This window comes from Pseudorca crassidens, chromosome 17 (genome assembly GCF_039906515.1).
Source record: "Pseudorca crassidens isolate mPseCra1 chromosome 17, mPseCra1.hap1, whole genome shotgun sequence".
NCBI lineage: Eukaryota > Metazoa > Chordata > Mammalia > Artiodactyla > Delphinidae > Pseudorca > Pseudorca crassidens.
In genome coordinates this window covers 83155268-83171122 of record NC_090312.1, presented here as the reverse complement: position 1 = coordinate 83171122, position 15855 = coordinate 83155268, and the positions used below count along the sequence as shown (strand labels likewise).

General features: G+C 39.4%; 1 protein-coding gene across 7 annotated transcripts in view; it reads right to left on the bottom strand.

Moving 5' to 3' along the window:
- The window catches only part of PCMTD1 (protein-L-isoaspartate (D-aspartate) O-methyltransferase domain containing 1), a 60603-nt gene that overhangs the window by 6927 nt on the left and 37821 nt on the right, over positions 1-15855 (bottom strand). For 3 of the 7 annotated variants that reach the window (XM_067712349.1, XM_067712348.1, XM_067712353.1), the window contains 3 exons: positions 14060-14162; positions 2585-2756; positions 952-1075 (listed from right to left, as the gene is read on the bottom strand). In XM_067712349.1, coding sequence (XP_067568450.1) covers positions 952-1075; positions 2585-2638 — 178 coding nt within the window. In that variant the 5' untranslated portion in view covers positions 2639-2756; positions 14060-14162. Of the gene's footprint in view, positions 1-951; positions 1076-2502; positions 2757-8593; positions 12285-14059; positions 14163-15855 lie in introns of those variants that run through there. The other 4 variants (XM_067712358.1, XM_067712354.1, XM_067712351.1 and 1 more) reach the window with 3 other exon arrangements.

Here is a 15855-nt window from a genome sequence, read left to right as displayed (position 1 = left end):
ACCAAGAAGTCTACTATGGTAAAGTTCTAAAGCTCATTTTTGGCAAAGAACTTTACTTATTGGTCTCCAAAGCCATGATACACGCTGGGCCAACCACGGCCGCGCTCACCGCTCTTCCTCAGGGTCTCGGCAGCCCTCAGGGAGCTCAGCGCTCCCGCCTTCTCCAAAGTCCGGTCTTGCACACCGCACACTGCTGTCCCCCCACTTCTCGGCCCTGCCTCTGCTCGTGGTCCAGCTCTGAGCTGGTGGATCACAGGCCCAGTCCCAGCGCCTCCTCACCCATCCTCCTAGCTCGTGCAGCAGGGTGACACCCACATGCCTACCTAATGGGAAACTCAAGCCCAGCCAAAATAAAAGTCTCTGATCTTCCTACACCGATTTCCAAGCTATTCACCCCTCAGTCCTAAACAGCAATAAATGGTACCATCACTCAGTGAGGGGCTCAGGGTAAAACTTTAGAGCCCTCTTTTTCCTCCACCATTTTCCTACCTTCAAACAACTCCACCCCCATCAACACTGACTCTCTCCTTGAGGACAAGGAAAGTCTCCATCAGCTGTCCTCTGCAGCCCAGCCGAGGAGCTTCAGCGACCCTGAAAGTTACTGCTGGTCTTGGAACGAGCAAGCTCTTTTCAGCCTAAAGAAAGGCTTTTGTGTCTGCTGTCCCTCTGTACGGAAAATGGTGCCAACAAATTTACCGTAATTAATCATTTCACAACTGTAAGTAACAAACTCATCTCTTCATTGACCTGCCCCTTCTTTTCATGCCTCCATGAAGGCAGCTAACAGGGTCTGGCGCAAGGTAGGAGCTTCACTGAAAAAAGCAAATCCATGGAATGTATTACTGCATGATTTACTTAACTCTTCATAATTAACACAGTCCATTAATCCCGAGCACAGCTGCTGAGCAACATAAGCCACGGTCCAGGCAGAAAGACCCGGGGGTTACTTACGGAGGCCCACAGAGTCCGGTTTGCCACTGTCATTCTTGCTCGGCTGCACCAGTGGGGCAAATGACACAGCAAGGATGTTTTTACTTTCCCAAGTGTTTTGTCCAGTTCGCATAATTTGTGTTAACTATTTAGAGGGAGAAAAGAAATAGAACGGCTTTATCTTGGAAGTGTGATCACCTTACAGTCACAATTTTGTTTTAACAGAATAACAGCAGTGATTGCTATATAATCACTTGCATCTGAATGCAAGCAAATTACTTTCGTTTAAATATTTACCATAAAATGATACAGGAGGAATCACAAATACTTGCTGTTCAAGACAGACACTTGAGCGCAAAAGGCATGACTTTGCAGGTTGTATCTGGGGTCTGAGGGCTTCTAGGGGTACTCTTCTAACCCACACCTGCCACTGGCCCCCAAAACACACGTCTCACACAGGTTCAGTTGTTTGGTTAAAGTGTTGTATTAGTAAAAAGACGTTTTCATTACTGTACCAACGAATCAACTTCATGATCTTCCATGGTGGTTATAAAATACAGATTCTAATTCTAATCCCAACTTGACATTTCACAGATATATGTAACTAGTCACAAGGGGATTAGAAGTTTTACCCAGTCAGCAAATACCCACCATCAGTTCTAGAGAAAAAATATTAGCTCAGTACATGACTGAAGGAAGATGAATTAGCATCTTCAATTTATATTATAGCAATCAGCCTATTACATTTTACATTAGTACAATAGTATATAATTAATATTCAATAAAATACCAATGGGAAGCCATATTTTATATGTTTAAAAACGTCTCTTTAAAGGAAAACAGAAAAAGACGATTAATCTGGGAGTCTCAACACTCCGGAAGCATTCAAGTAACATTTTTCCAAGAATGTGTTTTAATGAATGCTTTATATTCTTTCTAATAACTGACAAACACAGTACATGGTGATGGTGAATCCTCTGACCTGCAAATCACATGCGTAAACTTAGGGGACCCTCAGATATACAAACTCCAAAACGACCACACTATGTCCCAGTCATCTTGGACAATCGATCTTCTACTTACAAAGCACAAGGTGTTTTAAACATCTCAGATGTAGGTTAATATGAATATAAAAGATATTTTTTGCAATGTATATTTATAAAATTTCAAAGTAAAAGAGCCACCCATTTTCTGAATAAATCAGTATTTCATACACTTATTATACCTAATAATTCCAAACCAAAGGCAGACAATAGGTGAAAAATACTTTCAAATGCGCCTACGTATACTAAGAGAAGATCCAAAAATTTACTCGTTTCTGGAATGGAGTTGAGCAGTTCAAACCAAACCGCAAACAGGATTTCCTTTTCACATGTTCAGCTAGAAGCAGTTACCACATTCAGTGGCACTCGCTCCCCTCACCCGGCCCAGGGAGCAGCTCAGCGCGGCTCTCCTAACCCTAGTTAACGGGTCTTTTCCGCACCTGCCTTGGTTAATAGTCAAGAGCCCGTTTCAATGTTCTCCTCTATAGACAGATCTGTGAAGAGTAGTTATTTCTTCCTTAACACTTACAGTGTACCTCTCACTGAGGTAACGCTTCCCGTCTTACGCTAAGTGCGTCTCCTACGTCAAGTGAAAGGACAGTGGAAGCTACCTGGTCTTCCACAGGCATGACAAGGATGCCCCCGACTTTCAGCAGTATCTTCATGTAGTGTTCGTGGTCCTTCTGGACTCCAGCCCCGCAGTAGACCCGGTCATACTGGTGGCTGTCTGACGCTATCTGCAGACAATTACCAACCACAAATGCAGGCTCACAGAACTCGAATCTATACGGGAAACAGATGGCATTTTACCTCATGAAGCAAAAGACCAGATCTAAACAGATTAACAGAGTCTAGCTTCTTGAAATAGTGAAGTTATCAAATTAATTATAAGGATAAAATATTATAAAGTTGGACTGAAATATCAGATTTATGAAGTTTAACACTGATCAAATATATTGTTTTATTATCAGTGATGCAGTGTACATTTTTTCAAAACATTAACCTTTTTTTTTGCCACACTGAAACCTTACTTAAGGCTTAAAAGGTGAATATAGTGAAAAAGCCATCACAACACCAACCTTGCGATGCCCACAAAGGACATACAATAAGGATGAGAATCCCAAAGGTCAAACAAGAGAGAAAAGGCTTCACTCCCCCCGCTCTTTCCAAAAGAAGCCAGGGGCCAGTGGACATGGAAGGGCTTGTGCAGTCTCCACTGCGGGCACCTTGCTGCAGCTAACAGTGGCAAAGCTTGTCAGGAAGACACCGGTGCCCTTACCCTATGCTCTTGCAATCACTAAAGAGTAGGGAGATTTTCCTAATACATTTTGGCAGAACTATGTTACAGGGTTGGAAAAGAGAGCAGAATGAAGTGTTTTTTGGCCCCCATGATCTCCCTACACAACAAAAGAAGAGAGATGGATGGTTTCAAAGCACAGGCATCTTATCCAGGCCGCCTGTTCCTGGTTACAGTGTTGGTTCGCTGTATACAGAGTTATGCTTTTACAAACTATCCTATTTAGACTTCTACTTTATTCCGTAAGTTCTGGCAAATCTGAAAACGGTCTCTAAAATACATAAGTAAAAGCCTAATTCACTAATAAAACACGTACGGTAATATTTTTTTATTTTGTAAAACGTATCCTGTCCTTTGGTAATTAACAGACTTATTCCGCAGTAAGTTCCCATTAAAATTCACTAAAGTACAGACACACTATGGTCATCGATATCTAAAGAAGAGTTTCGCAGCATGATGCCGTCCTCAACTTCCTGTCCCCTTGGTGGAGGGGCTGGGGGCACGAGGGTCAGTGTAGAGCCTGCACCCTCCTCTCCACACGGGGCTCCACACAGGGCCGGCCCCGCGCCACCGCTCCTTCTGCGGCACCTGCGCCTCGGTGCTCACGCCTTCTGGCTCTCCCCTCCCTCCACCGCTTCCCGCAGGGCTGCTCAGCACAGGTCCACGCCCCTTAGAGGGCCATGTGGGGCTCCTTACGGTTCTACCTGGATGTCCCCACTTCCAGACTCACTCCCTGGCTCTGCCCCCTACCCCACACACACTGCACTGCAGCCACAGGTTGAACTGTTGGCTTCTCATCACTTAGAGGAAATATTACAAAGTGTCTCCTGTATCTGTGTCTGTGCTGTTCCTTTGACTGAAAGGCCCCTCCCTCTCTTCTTGATAAACGCCTAGCATCACTTGGAGACACAGCTCAGACATGAGATACACAACGAAATCTTACCCAACTCCTTAATCGGGTCTCATTCTTTCTACTTGCATAATACACACAAAAGTGTGAACTTACCTATGTAATGGACAATGTTTAATTCCTCTCTTACACTCAACACAACCTAGGCTTGTCTATAATCTGGCTTTCAAATAACTAAATAATGTGGATCACGTGGTTTAATCATCTCATCAAACTCAAAATAAGCATCCTTTCAAAAGAAAAAAGACCAGTATTTTCAATCTAAAAATCCCATTCTTATAAAATTTCATTTTAAATAACTTAATTTTATAATAATTTAAGCCAGTCTTAAAATTTTCAGGATGAACGTGAGCAGGGAATTTAAATTTAAAAATCTGAATTATTAAACCTCTTTTACCATTAAGTCTGTTAAATCAACTTAAAAATATGCTTATAGTTTAAAAGTTTCCTACTAGTTAAAAATACTTGAAAGCTCACAGAACTATTATCTAGCAAAACACCATTACAAGTAAACAACTTACAATTAAAACCACTTCTCATGTTCGTGATATTTTTATATACTCTCATCCCAGCAAAATGAATTAGAAGGAGTTTAGTGTCTGATTCTAAAATCAAATGTGTGACTCTAGCCAAGTGGCCTGACACTAGCGATTAGGACAATTCATTCCAAATACTGTTTCTGGAGCACCAGTTGTGTGTCGGCTTGGAAATACAACAGGAAACACTCAGGCCTGCATCTAGTGGAAGAGACAACAATCTCAGTAACTGAAGATTAATTTACAAGTGCGATAAATGCTCTAAAGGTATATGACTCCATAAACAGACTGAGGATGCAAGGAAACGGACAGCCCTGGGGAGTGAGAGAAAGGCTCCCTGAGAAATGATTAAGCCGCGATCTGAAAGGTGAGACAGGACAAGCAAACCACACGACCCAAGATGGCAGCCACTAGCCACATGTGGATACGAGCCCCTGAAGTGTGGCTCGTCCACACTGAGATGTGCTGAAAGGATAAAAATCACACAGGATCTCAAATATTCAGTATGAAAATGTAAAATATCTCAGTATTTCCTTTATATGCGTGTGTATATGTGTACGTATGTATGTGTGTGTGTATGTGTGTATATGTGTATGTGTGTGTGTGTATACTTCAACAGCCGCATAAACTGAAAACACTGAACAACTACCCTTCTAACTCTATCACCTGTAAACAGGAGCTTCAAATATTTCCCTTAACACAAACTTCCCTTTGGAATATTCTCCTGGTTTTCCTCATATCTCTTTGAACACTTCCTCTGAATTTTAATTGTATCTCCATCACCTATTACGGGCCTCAAAAAACACTAACTAAGTAGGAGAGAAACATAAGAAACAATTGTTTTGTCAGCTGTTCCACCTACCAACTTTGAAGATGAACCCAAACTTGACAAACTAAATATGTTAATCACAAGAACCCCAGGACTAGAAGAGAAACCTGCACAGAAACAGTTACAGAAAAAATATGTGCCCATGGCACCTTCTATATCAATATGATGGTTCTTGTTTTACTAAATTGGATAACTATAAATAACTGTATAGCTGTAGCTATATGTTACTGTAGCTTCATGTTACAAAATACATGATTTTTTCCCCAAGTGCTAAAAAAAAGGCAAAACTCAAACAGTAAAAATAAACCAAAACAAACACTTTTGCCTTTAATGAATAAACCAAACCAACTGTCCTCTAACTGAAAGGTACTTTTTTTTTGTTTTTTTTTTGAGGTACGCAGGCCTCTCACTGTTGTGGCCTCTCCCGTTGCGGAGCACAGGCTCCGGACGCGCAGGCCCAGCGGCCATGGCTCACGGGCCCCGCCACTCCGCGGCATGTGGGATCCCCCCGGACCAGGGCACGAACCCGCGTCCCCCGCATCAGCAGGCGGACTCCCAACCACTGTGCCACCACGGAAGCCCCTGAAAGGTACTTTTTAGGGGCCTTCCTGAAGATCTTAAATAAGCCACCTTATTCTAGGAAAGAAAGTCTTTTCCCTTGTAATGCAGATCTGAACAAGTATAACTGCTTCCACTTAGGGAATATTACAAAGAATCATTATAGAGAAAAATTAGACCTCTAAATTTATAAATAACTTCTACTAATGCAAATGGACCACATACCTCTAACAAATGCATATGGGTCTTTACACTTTCATTTAACAAATTAATTTCCTTTACCAGCATACTCAAATTTTAAAGTTTAACTGAACCTGAGACAACATTCCAAAAAGAGTAGAAGGATTGGACTATTTCTAGACACAAAATAGTAAAGCTTCAAGGACACATCAGGTAGAAAGGTGAATGTTTTTAAATGTAGGCACAAAAACACCTAGCATAGTAATTTACTAGTTATAAGAAGCATGTCTAGCAGAGACAGCGTTCCGTCTGGGTACTGTTCATTACACTTAGAGCTATGGCTTCACCTTCACCAATAATTCACGAATCCTTCACGCTATCAAAGAAAACAAAACAACTCTCAAACTGCCTGTACTTATAACATTATTTTTTTAAATACACAAATGGGTTATAGATTATCTTTCCTAATAAAGGATTTAGAGATGAGCTTTAGTATTTCTGACGAGGCAGAGGTGAGGATCTTACTTAGACATTCTGTATTCTGATACTGAAATTATGGCTCATTTTTAAAATAGCATTTCAAGTAAATAAATTCATATAAATCCTACTAATAATATTTTTTCAAAAGTCTATGATTAAACTTTTTCAGGCAAATGTTTATGGATGTACTCGTATACGTATGAAGAACAAATGACTGATTTGAGGCATGGATGACAGCTACCGTGTGGCTAGAGTCAATTACAACTGCTACTAATTCTTCCAGTGTAAAAAAGAAAATAAAGAGAACAGTTTCCTCCTTCAGCTTTAACTAGATTCTGAAAGCTGCATCTTCCCCAAGTTTCCACAAACCTCTATAGGCAAAGGACATACAACAAAAATACCATTCTGTATAATCTGGAAGACTGTAGTAATAAACTAACCAGAAGTTTTCACTTTATTATAAAATAGTGCTACATTATTTATAGATTTATACATAAAATCTAGGTTTAAAAATAGTGAAAGAAAAAAATCCAAATTCCACCTTTCCACATCAACCACACACAAATGGAACCTGAGAAGGGGAAAAAAAAAAAAAACAGCAAAACAAAAATAAACAAAAAAAAGAAAGATAAGAGACCTACCAAAAGGAGACTTCCTACGTGGTTATCATTTTAATCCTAAAAGTATGGTTCTTGTGTTCTCTTCCAGTTTTCATACTTGATTTAGGGGAGCTCATTAAAATTCTATGTCTGTTAGTAATGTGAAAAGTAGCAATCATTTTTATCCTTTGAAGAAAATTTCCAAAACAAAATCTCCCAGATACAGATACCTTATACTCCTATATTACACCAAATTATACTTCCTAACAAGTTAGGTAACTTAGTTACCTGTATACAAAAAAAAAAAAGTTAAACAGTTCTAAAATGTAGTAACTACAAATTCATCCACTTTAGACTTATAATTATTTATTGATTTAAACCTGAAAATCTAATGGCTTTTTAGACTCTTACGTCGAGAGGGAAAATTATTTGACATGCCCTTACTAAAATAAAATGTGCACGGAAAATCATTTGTGGGAAAAGAGAGAGCACAGATAGCTTGGTTTACGACATGAGCCCTTGGCCAAACTAGCACCCGAAGTCCAATCACTTACCTCAGCAGTGCTTTTCTTTACAGGTGCATGCCGGATTATCTTCATCTCGAGATGGACAGACGATTCCATTCACAGCAGGGACCTTGCCAACTTGCCCATATAATTCTTTTGATAAGCTGCTAGGAGACCAGGGTGACCTAGCCTTGCCCTGCAGCTTCCCTCTTAGATGGATAGTCTAGGTCTAGGAGCTGACTGAGAGTAGAAAAAACAACATTCCCCTTCAATACACCGTTGGAGTGGGAGCTGACAGTTTGCACACCTAGTTTATCATGTGCCATAGGACACTATCATTGAAATTTCAGACCATTATTCCCGTGGAATAAAGGACTTCAAGGACAAAGGAAAGAATCCTATCTTGTTCTCATACTTCGTCCAAAACAACCTGCCAAATGAATCACAGACACTTCTTTTTCTTAAAACACTTTGTCATAATATACATTTGAACCCTAACAGCTAGGACTACTTCATTAAAACAAAACTTCAGGGCTTCCCTGGTGGCGCAGTGGTTGAGAGTCCGCCTGCCAATGGGACACAGGTTCGTGCCCCGGTCCGGGAAGATCCCACATGCCGCGGAGCGGCTGGGCCCGTAAGCCATGGCCGCTGAGCCTGCGCGTCCGGAGCCTGTGCTCCGCAAAGGGAGAGGCCACAACAGTGAGAGGCCCGCATACTGCAAAAAAAAAAAAACAAACTTCACAACATTCCATTGGGAAGAAAACCCAAGGAAACGTTAATCTCTTGATCTCCAAGTACAGTTATACCATTCAAAAACTCGTACAACCAAGGAGTAAGCTACTGAATTTAAAAAATTTAAAAAATCAAAGACTTTACCTTTTCAAGTGGTTTCCCTTCCAACTGTATCAAACTCATTCCAGAATAATTCAAGCATTATTTAAAGCACAGTGTGAAGAGTAAACACACAGATTTCTCATTGAATAGAGCTTTAGGAGACTCCACAGGACCAAAAACAATCCCTAAACATTTTACAGGGAATGTGACAGGTACGTCGTATAACAGTGAGCCTTCATATATTTCAACAATAATTTCTTATAAAGTAACTTGGGATAAAAACTATTTTATTTCTGTCAAACAGTATGTTATTCCCAGAATAATTTCTTCTCCTAAAATGTGTTAGAAGCCATCAAACTTTTACCCATGCCATTTCTAACCGATGTTAAAATACATAACTGGTAGCCCTGATGACTATTTTTAAGCATTTTTCTGTCCCACCATTTCAATGTTTGTCATGATTAAAAACTGTGTTTACGACCTATAATATCTCTCATACAACTACCATCTGAACATTATTAATATACCAAAGTGTTCAAGTATCCGAGAACTAGTTTGAAATAATACTGACTATATATCTAAGATAGCAAAACTACTTCAAGTATGCCATAATTCTCTTAAAGATGAAGCAGGACTGCTCTAGTGATAAACTCATAGAATACAGTAGCATTTAATTTTTTCCAATGCAAACTATATAATGTGGAAAAGGAGTCTATAATTAAAAATAAAATTAGGACACTAGACATTGCCACAAATCAATCAAATTCTTCTAAAATGCAGACAACTACACTAGCTCTGAAGGTAATTTAAAGTGTGTACCTTGACTGACCCTGAGGGACATGCTTCCTCTCCTGCCCATCTCCATCACCCATACCACAGGTAAGTCTCATTAATGAACAGGTAGGTGTGCTTTCTGATAAAAATGCTATAGTGCACGTAACCATGCTAACAGCAGTCCCTAAATTCTAATCTGGAAAAAATAAATAAATGATGGAAATAAAAGTGCTGCTTCAACTTTTGTATCTGGGGCCAAGTCGCTAGGCTGTAATTCATTGGCACAGCTTACCCCTGATAAATCAGTTTTTACATCATCATAGCTAAATCAGAACTAAACAAAGACTGGCCTAGCTGAAGTTATGGACTGTCTAACCCTGTTTACCCATCTGGGAAATGTGGACATCAATATTGCCTCTAGGACTGTGGGTACAGCACTTAGAATGGTACTTGGTACTTAAGGAACAGATAATACACATTACCTGCTGTTATTTTTATCATCTCATTACTGTCTTCATGACTCATTTCTACAACAAACTATGTAGAAACAACAGTCCCCCATTCAAAGAGAATGAAAATCTTCAATTAGGCTACGCTGCACTCATGTGGCTAATGACAGTAGAGTATTTCCAAAATCAGGTACAGCTTCCTTGGAGGGGAGAGGAGACAGGACCTATTGTCTCACAGGGAATGGCACACCCCAAAGCATGCCCTCTAGGGAGCCAAGTCGGCTCCGTGTATACAGCGTATACAAACACATCAATGAAGCCGTAAATAAATGCTACACCAATTACCACTTACTTGCAAAGCACTTACAGGGTAAAGGTTTATAATTCACGCTCCTTTAACTGACTTACTCTTCCAAGTAAACACAGCTGGAGAGATTATTTTGCTTACTCTACCTGCACAAACACTGATTCAGATAACCTCACCTTCCCCAAACTTCTCCTTCGCTCACGAAAGCCACTGGGCTAAGATAAAAACGTCGCGGAGCGTGTGTGTGACGGGCAGAACAGGAGCCGGCAGACCACGGACAAGAGGCCAAATGCAGCCCGCACTTGTTTCTGTCAATGAAGTGGCACCGGAACTCCTCGCCCACCCCTCCACAGGGTGCCCAGGAGGCCTCTGCACTGCAGTGGCACAGCTGAGCAGCTGCAACAGAGCCCGCTTGGCCCAGGAAGCCAGATACATCCACTATCTGGTCCTTCATCTGAAAAAGCTTGCCGGTGTTTTAGAGAACCTTTGAAATCAAATGTCAGTTCATTAGGGAATTTCGGTACATGTGGGTATAGCACAGGCAGAGCAAAGGAATAAACCACACAAGAGAACTCCCCCTTCCCTCCTATCTCCAAGTACAGTAAATTCAGGGTAGCCTCTCCAAATTATTTCATTTGCTGATACAGAACCAAGACATAGAAAGAAAGTTTAAAAGTATATACATTATACTAAGGATCTTTTTTCTGAAAGAAGAAATAGTACTTTCAAGACTCAGGAACCAAGCTTGCTTTATAAAGCACACACAGAAACATACATCTGTATATTGTTTTTTAAATATGTATCTTACATTACATAATCTAATGTTGAGTAGTTTACTGAATCTTTTCCCGCCTACTGTGTTTGGGAGTTCACTATGATCTCCAATAGATATACATAAGAAAACTTTAAAGATACAGTTTAAATCATAAGTGACATGACAATACTTTCGAAAAAGGAACTGATAAAAAAGATCCAAACCAACAGGATAAATAAGATTGGAAAAGTATTAGGTTTTAGCTTTCTACTGTCTTCGTGTTACACACAATCAAGGATAGCCTGGTACTAAGGAACAATACTAAGTACTAAGGAATACATAAATAGCAATTTGTTTTCCTGAGTTACTTTATATTTTATTAATTAAAACCTATTTTGATGACCCGTACACAATTAAATATAATAAAATTGCTTAGGAACGGAATTTTAAACATAACTTTCCAAAGCAAGGTTTTCAAATTTAAAAATTGAAAATAACTAGGAATATTATCAACAAACGCCAAGAAAAATCAAAGAAATCATCAAAACACAAGTAAGGTAGGAAGAAAACTACTACATCTTCATCATTTCTATCACCAAAACCAAATGATGTTAAAGGAGCCCATTAAATGACTCAACTTTGATTACTTAACTTCCACCCAACTCACGACTTTGTGCAAAACGAAGCATTTCCCAGTACCTACTACCCCTTGTATGTGCAAGATACCTTTATAATCTGAAGTACGTAACCACTGTTTCAGGAGCGACTTGAAAACCAGAATAGATAACATTTCCAGAACTGTCTTTTTTTTTTTCAGAATAGTTTATTAATATAAGAATCTGTTTTAAAAGTAAGTTGTAACACTTCAGAAACAACCATATCATAAAGTCTGATTAACTAAAGTAACAAGACCATTAAAAATTATAAAGAAACATTTAGATCAGTCATATCACCATATTTGATGATTCACCATTTTATGGATAACAAACCTGTATAACACGGTAACAACAACACTCAAGAAATACAAGCCAAGGACATTTGATCATCTTACGATTACATGAAAACAATTTTAGAAAAAAAAATTTTAATTGAGACACTTAAATATATAAAACCTTCAAAATTATCTGTGTTATAGATTACTTAATATTTAAATTACATCAACACAGAAATACTTTAAAGAATTGACATATTTTACTGTTTGCCAGGACCATGCCCACTTGTCAGCAAGAAACTTGACTCCACAGATATTGTAAAGAGGTACTTCGATGATTCAAAGTTCTTCCTTGAGTTTGTTCTGCCTGATTAATGACCCAAAAGTGAATTATCTGTGCCTTTATGTGTTAACACCTGAAATATATTATCTAATATATAGCAGTTCTTAAGATAGACCTTAAACATTTGCTTTTAGTGATATTACTATCATATTTTCCAAGTTTACTTGTATTCAAAAGTCTTATGTGTATGTTAAGTTTCAACATCAAAACAAATACTTAGAACAACAGAAATTCAATAAATTCAACAAAGTTCCATAGTTCTAATAACCAATATAAAAACTAGCCATGCCCATATCTTAAGCACTTACCATACCACTAATTATAAGACAGACGGAAATGATGAAGACACAAAAGGATACTAACATTGAAACTCAATTTCTTATCAAATAACTTGAACTCAAAACTATTTTATTTCTGTCAAACAGTATGTTACTCTTGGAAACAGAATACGATTCCACACGGTAAGCATTTGAAAAATGATTCAAAAACATGAATTAAATGTTAACTCTTTATAAATAAGATAAGGAACTGTGTTCAGCAAACTGCTGCAGAAAATTCAAGGGACTTGCTCAGATCCACTGGCTTGATCACAGAACAAAGCCAAAGCCGTACCCAGTCACACTCCCTCCTGCACTGCGGACTCTGCGGCACCTCGGTTTTCTGTTCTTCAACCCACCAAGTGCCACTTGCCAGGGGACACATACAAACTGGCCATGGCAAAGGGGACGGAAAGAAAGGGGCCAGGGAAGGAAGGGGAGGAGGGGCAGAGAAGGGAGGAGAGGGGGGAAGACGCTCCAGGAGACCCTCAAATGCCCTCCTGCTTCCTTCTTAGCGCTGTCCCCCAGGCCTGAACCCTAGGAACAGCCCTCAGCTCAGAACCCACCCCCAGCCCAGGTCCCCACCTCCAAGCAAGGCCAGGCCAGGCCAGGCCAGAGCTGAGTGAGGCCCACTCCCAACAAGCTGGTTGGAACCCTGGACCAAAGCTCTGCTATACAGTAAAGGGACTAGGTTCTAAGCTTGATTCCTATCCGTTTTAGGCCTTTCTCTCTTTGAAAATATGACTAGTTGAGAGAGATAAACGCCCTCCAAATTTTCCAGTTTCACAGGAGTTCACGGACTTCAGCAGAAGCAGCCTTTGCCCCACAGTACTACCACTGCTGAACTTTAGGGACATCACACAGCAAACAGACTTCCTTGCCCACGCAAGGGCCAACGCCTGTGCAGTATTTCTTCTAAGGGAAAGTAGGAGTTCAAAACAATGGTTCTATAAGCAAATTTCTCAAACACAGCCCTCACAGGATATATCAATATACTTCGATGATAATTTCCTCTGGCTATATTACTAAGTAACTTCATGTTTTTAAGAAAGTCCTCCATATTCTAACAGGTATCACTCTTATGCTACAAAGAAAGAGGGCAGACTATTAAATTACTAACCCAAAGGTGTGAACACAGTTCCCAAAAAGTATTCTAATGCCAAGCACATCTTTACATTCTATCTTCAGGAAAGGTACTTGTATGATGTTTAATGAATGGAACATTACCCTACTAATAAAGTGACAGTAGCATATAATTAAAACATAGAAGTTATTTATTTGTAATTCACTATATACGTACACAGAATAAAAATCACAGCAGTTTTCTAACTTAATTTTTTCTCTCATTTTATACCACACTGATTGTTGCTGCACTCAACTGACAACCCAGGATCAGTAAACTAACAGTAGTGAGGAACAGACATGTCAACGCGTCTACTTATCAAGTGCTTTCGAAGCAGAACTATAGGTGTGAATACTTACTTATCAAAGCTATCACTATTTTTGATGAAGCTCTCCAGCTTTTCCTTGGCATACTCCACCACATCTGAATGAAGCTCAATCCCATGATTTATTCCAAAAGGACCTGCAATTGTAGCAGCAGCATTTATAAAAAATATTAAGAATGTCTTTATAGAGCTCTTTTAATTTCTGCTCATTTATCTATCACAGGAGCATTTAAAGAGGGCTTGAAATATGTCTCTGCTAGCCACAGATTTAAAAGCTATATGGAAACCTATTTACACCGCTTTAAAAAAAACTAAGTCACAAAGAGTTCTCTCCAGGGTGTAGCTTATCTGTCAGGACAATACTGCCAAAGAGATAATCATATTTCTATATGAAGTTTAAGTTAATTACCCTTAGCTTCTCCTTTACCATTTGTTAAGAATTTGGTAATTCTCAAACGTCTGCATCCACGGGCTGACACAGGTATGACAGAAGCCTCGCACAGCACCCCCCGACCCAGTGAATGCTACTTCCAGGGCTGAGACCACACCCTCTACCTCTGGAGCTCCCACTGTCCAGGGGAGTGTGGCGCCGGGCGGAGCTGGTTTGACTCTCCTGTTCCCGCCCACTTTACACCGCTTACTTGGCATTTCTTTTTGCACACAGCCAAGGATGAGTGACAGTCCAGGAACGAGGTACAGGGCAACGATCTAGGGACTGCTCCTTCCCCCACCCTGCTACTGGCCGAGAATGTGACCAACAGGATTCCCATTTCCTAAGGCTACTGTGCCTTGTGCCTGCCCCAGGACCCCATGACAGTAACACACTGTTCTGAGCTAGTCATCTCATTCGTCCCAAACTTCTGAGACTGAGCCAATCAGGTTTTCCATTCTACGTTTTTGTCATATTCCTGTCTTACTTTGAGATTGGTCTCTCAGGAAAAAGTGTGTGTGTGTGTTATTTTCTGTATCTGGTATGTATCTTAGGAACTACTTAACTGGATGTGGCCCCTTCTGAATGCCATTAAAAATACAACATATACTGGAGTTCTACCGACCTCTAAGAACTTTAAAATAACAAAAAAATCAGTCCTCAATTAACATTTTTGAATGTACAGGGGGGCACATGAAAATACTGGTTTGTAATCTAGGAATTACCTAACTATAAAAATTAAACCAAAATGTTCAGATACTATCTTCAGGTCAAAAGCAGATAAACCTACTATATTTCTATTGCATTTGATTAATTTTTAAAAAAACTGATTCTATTTGGAAAATGTATTCAGATTAAAAAAAGATTAGATAAAAAGGTCCATCTGACCACAACACTTACAGCATTACCTTCCTTTGAAATGCTTTATACTTTTTTAAATAAGTTATTCTGATCAATGAAATCTTAAATGTTTTGCTTCTCATTTTTTGTGTCCTTACTGTCAAACCATTAGTCTTCATCTGCTAACTGGGACACCCATCCAATATCTTTTAAGATCTCTTGTAATTCCTTAATATTACCAAAGACAAATTGCCAAAAACTAGAATTTCCTTTTTCAAAAAATAAACGAAAATGGCACAAAAAAAATAAACTTAGAGAAGTACACGTAGTAACGTCACTTTTTAATTTAGTATTGAATCTGACTATTCTGAAAACTTGAATTTCCGTAAGGAAACAAAAAAAGGCTAGGAAACACTGAGTAAAGTTTTCCTCATTTAAAAAAACTCAAATTACACTACAGTTACTTAACATTATATACATAGTAAGGAAAATATTGCTCTAGGAAATGAATCTAATTTTCCTTCTACCCTTTTAAGGTAATCCACTGAACGTAAAACATA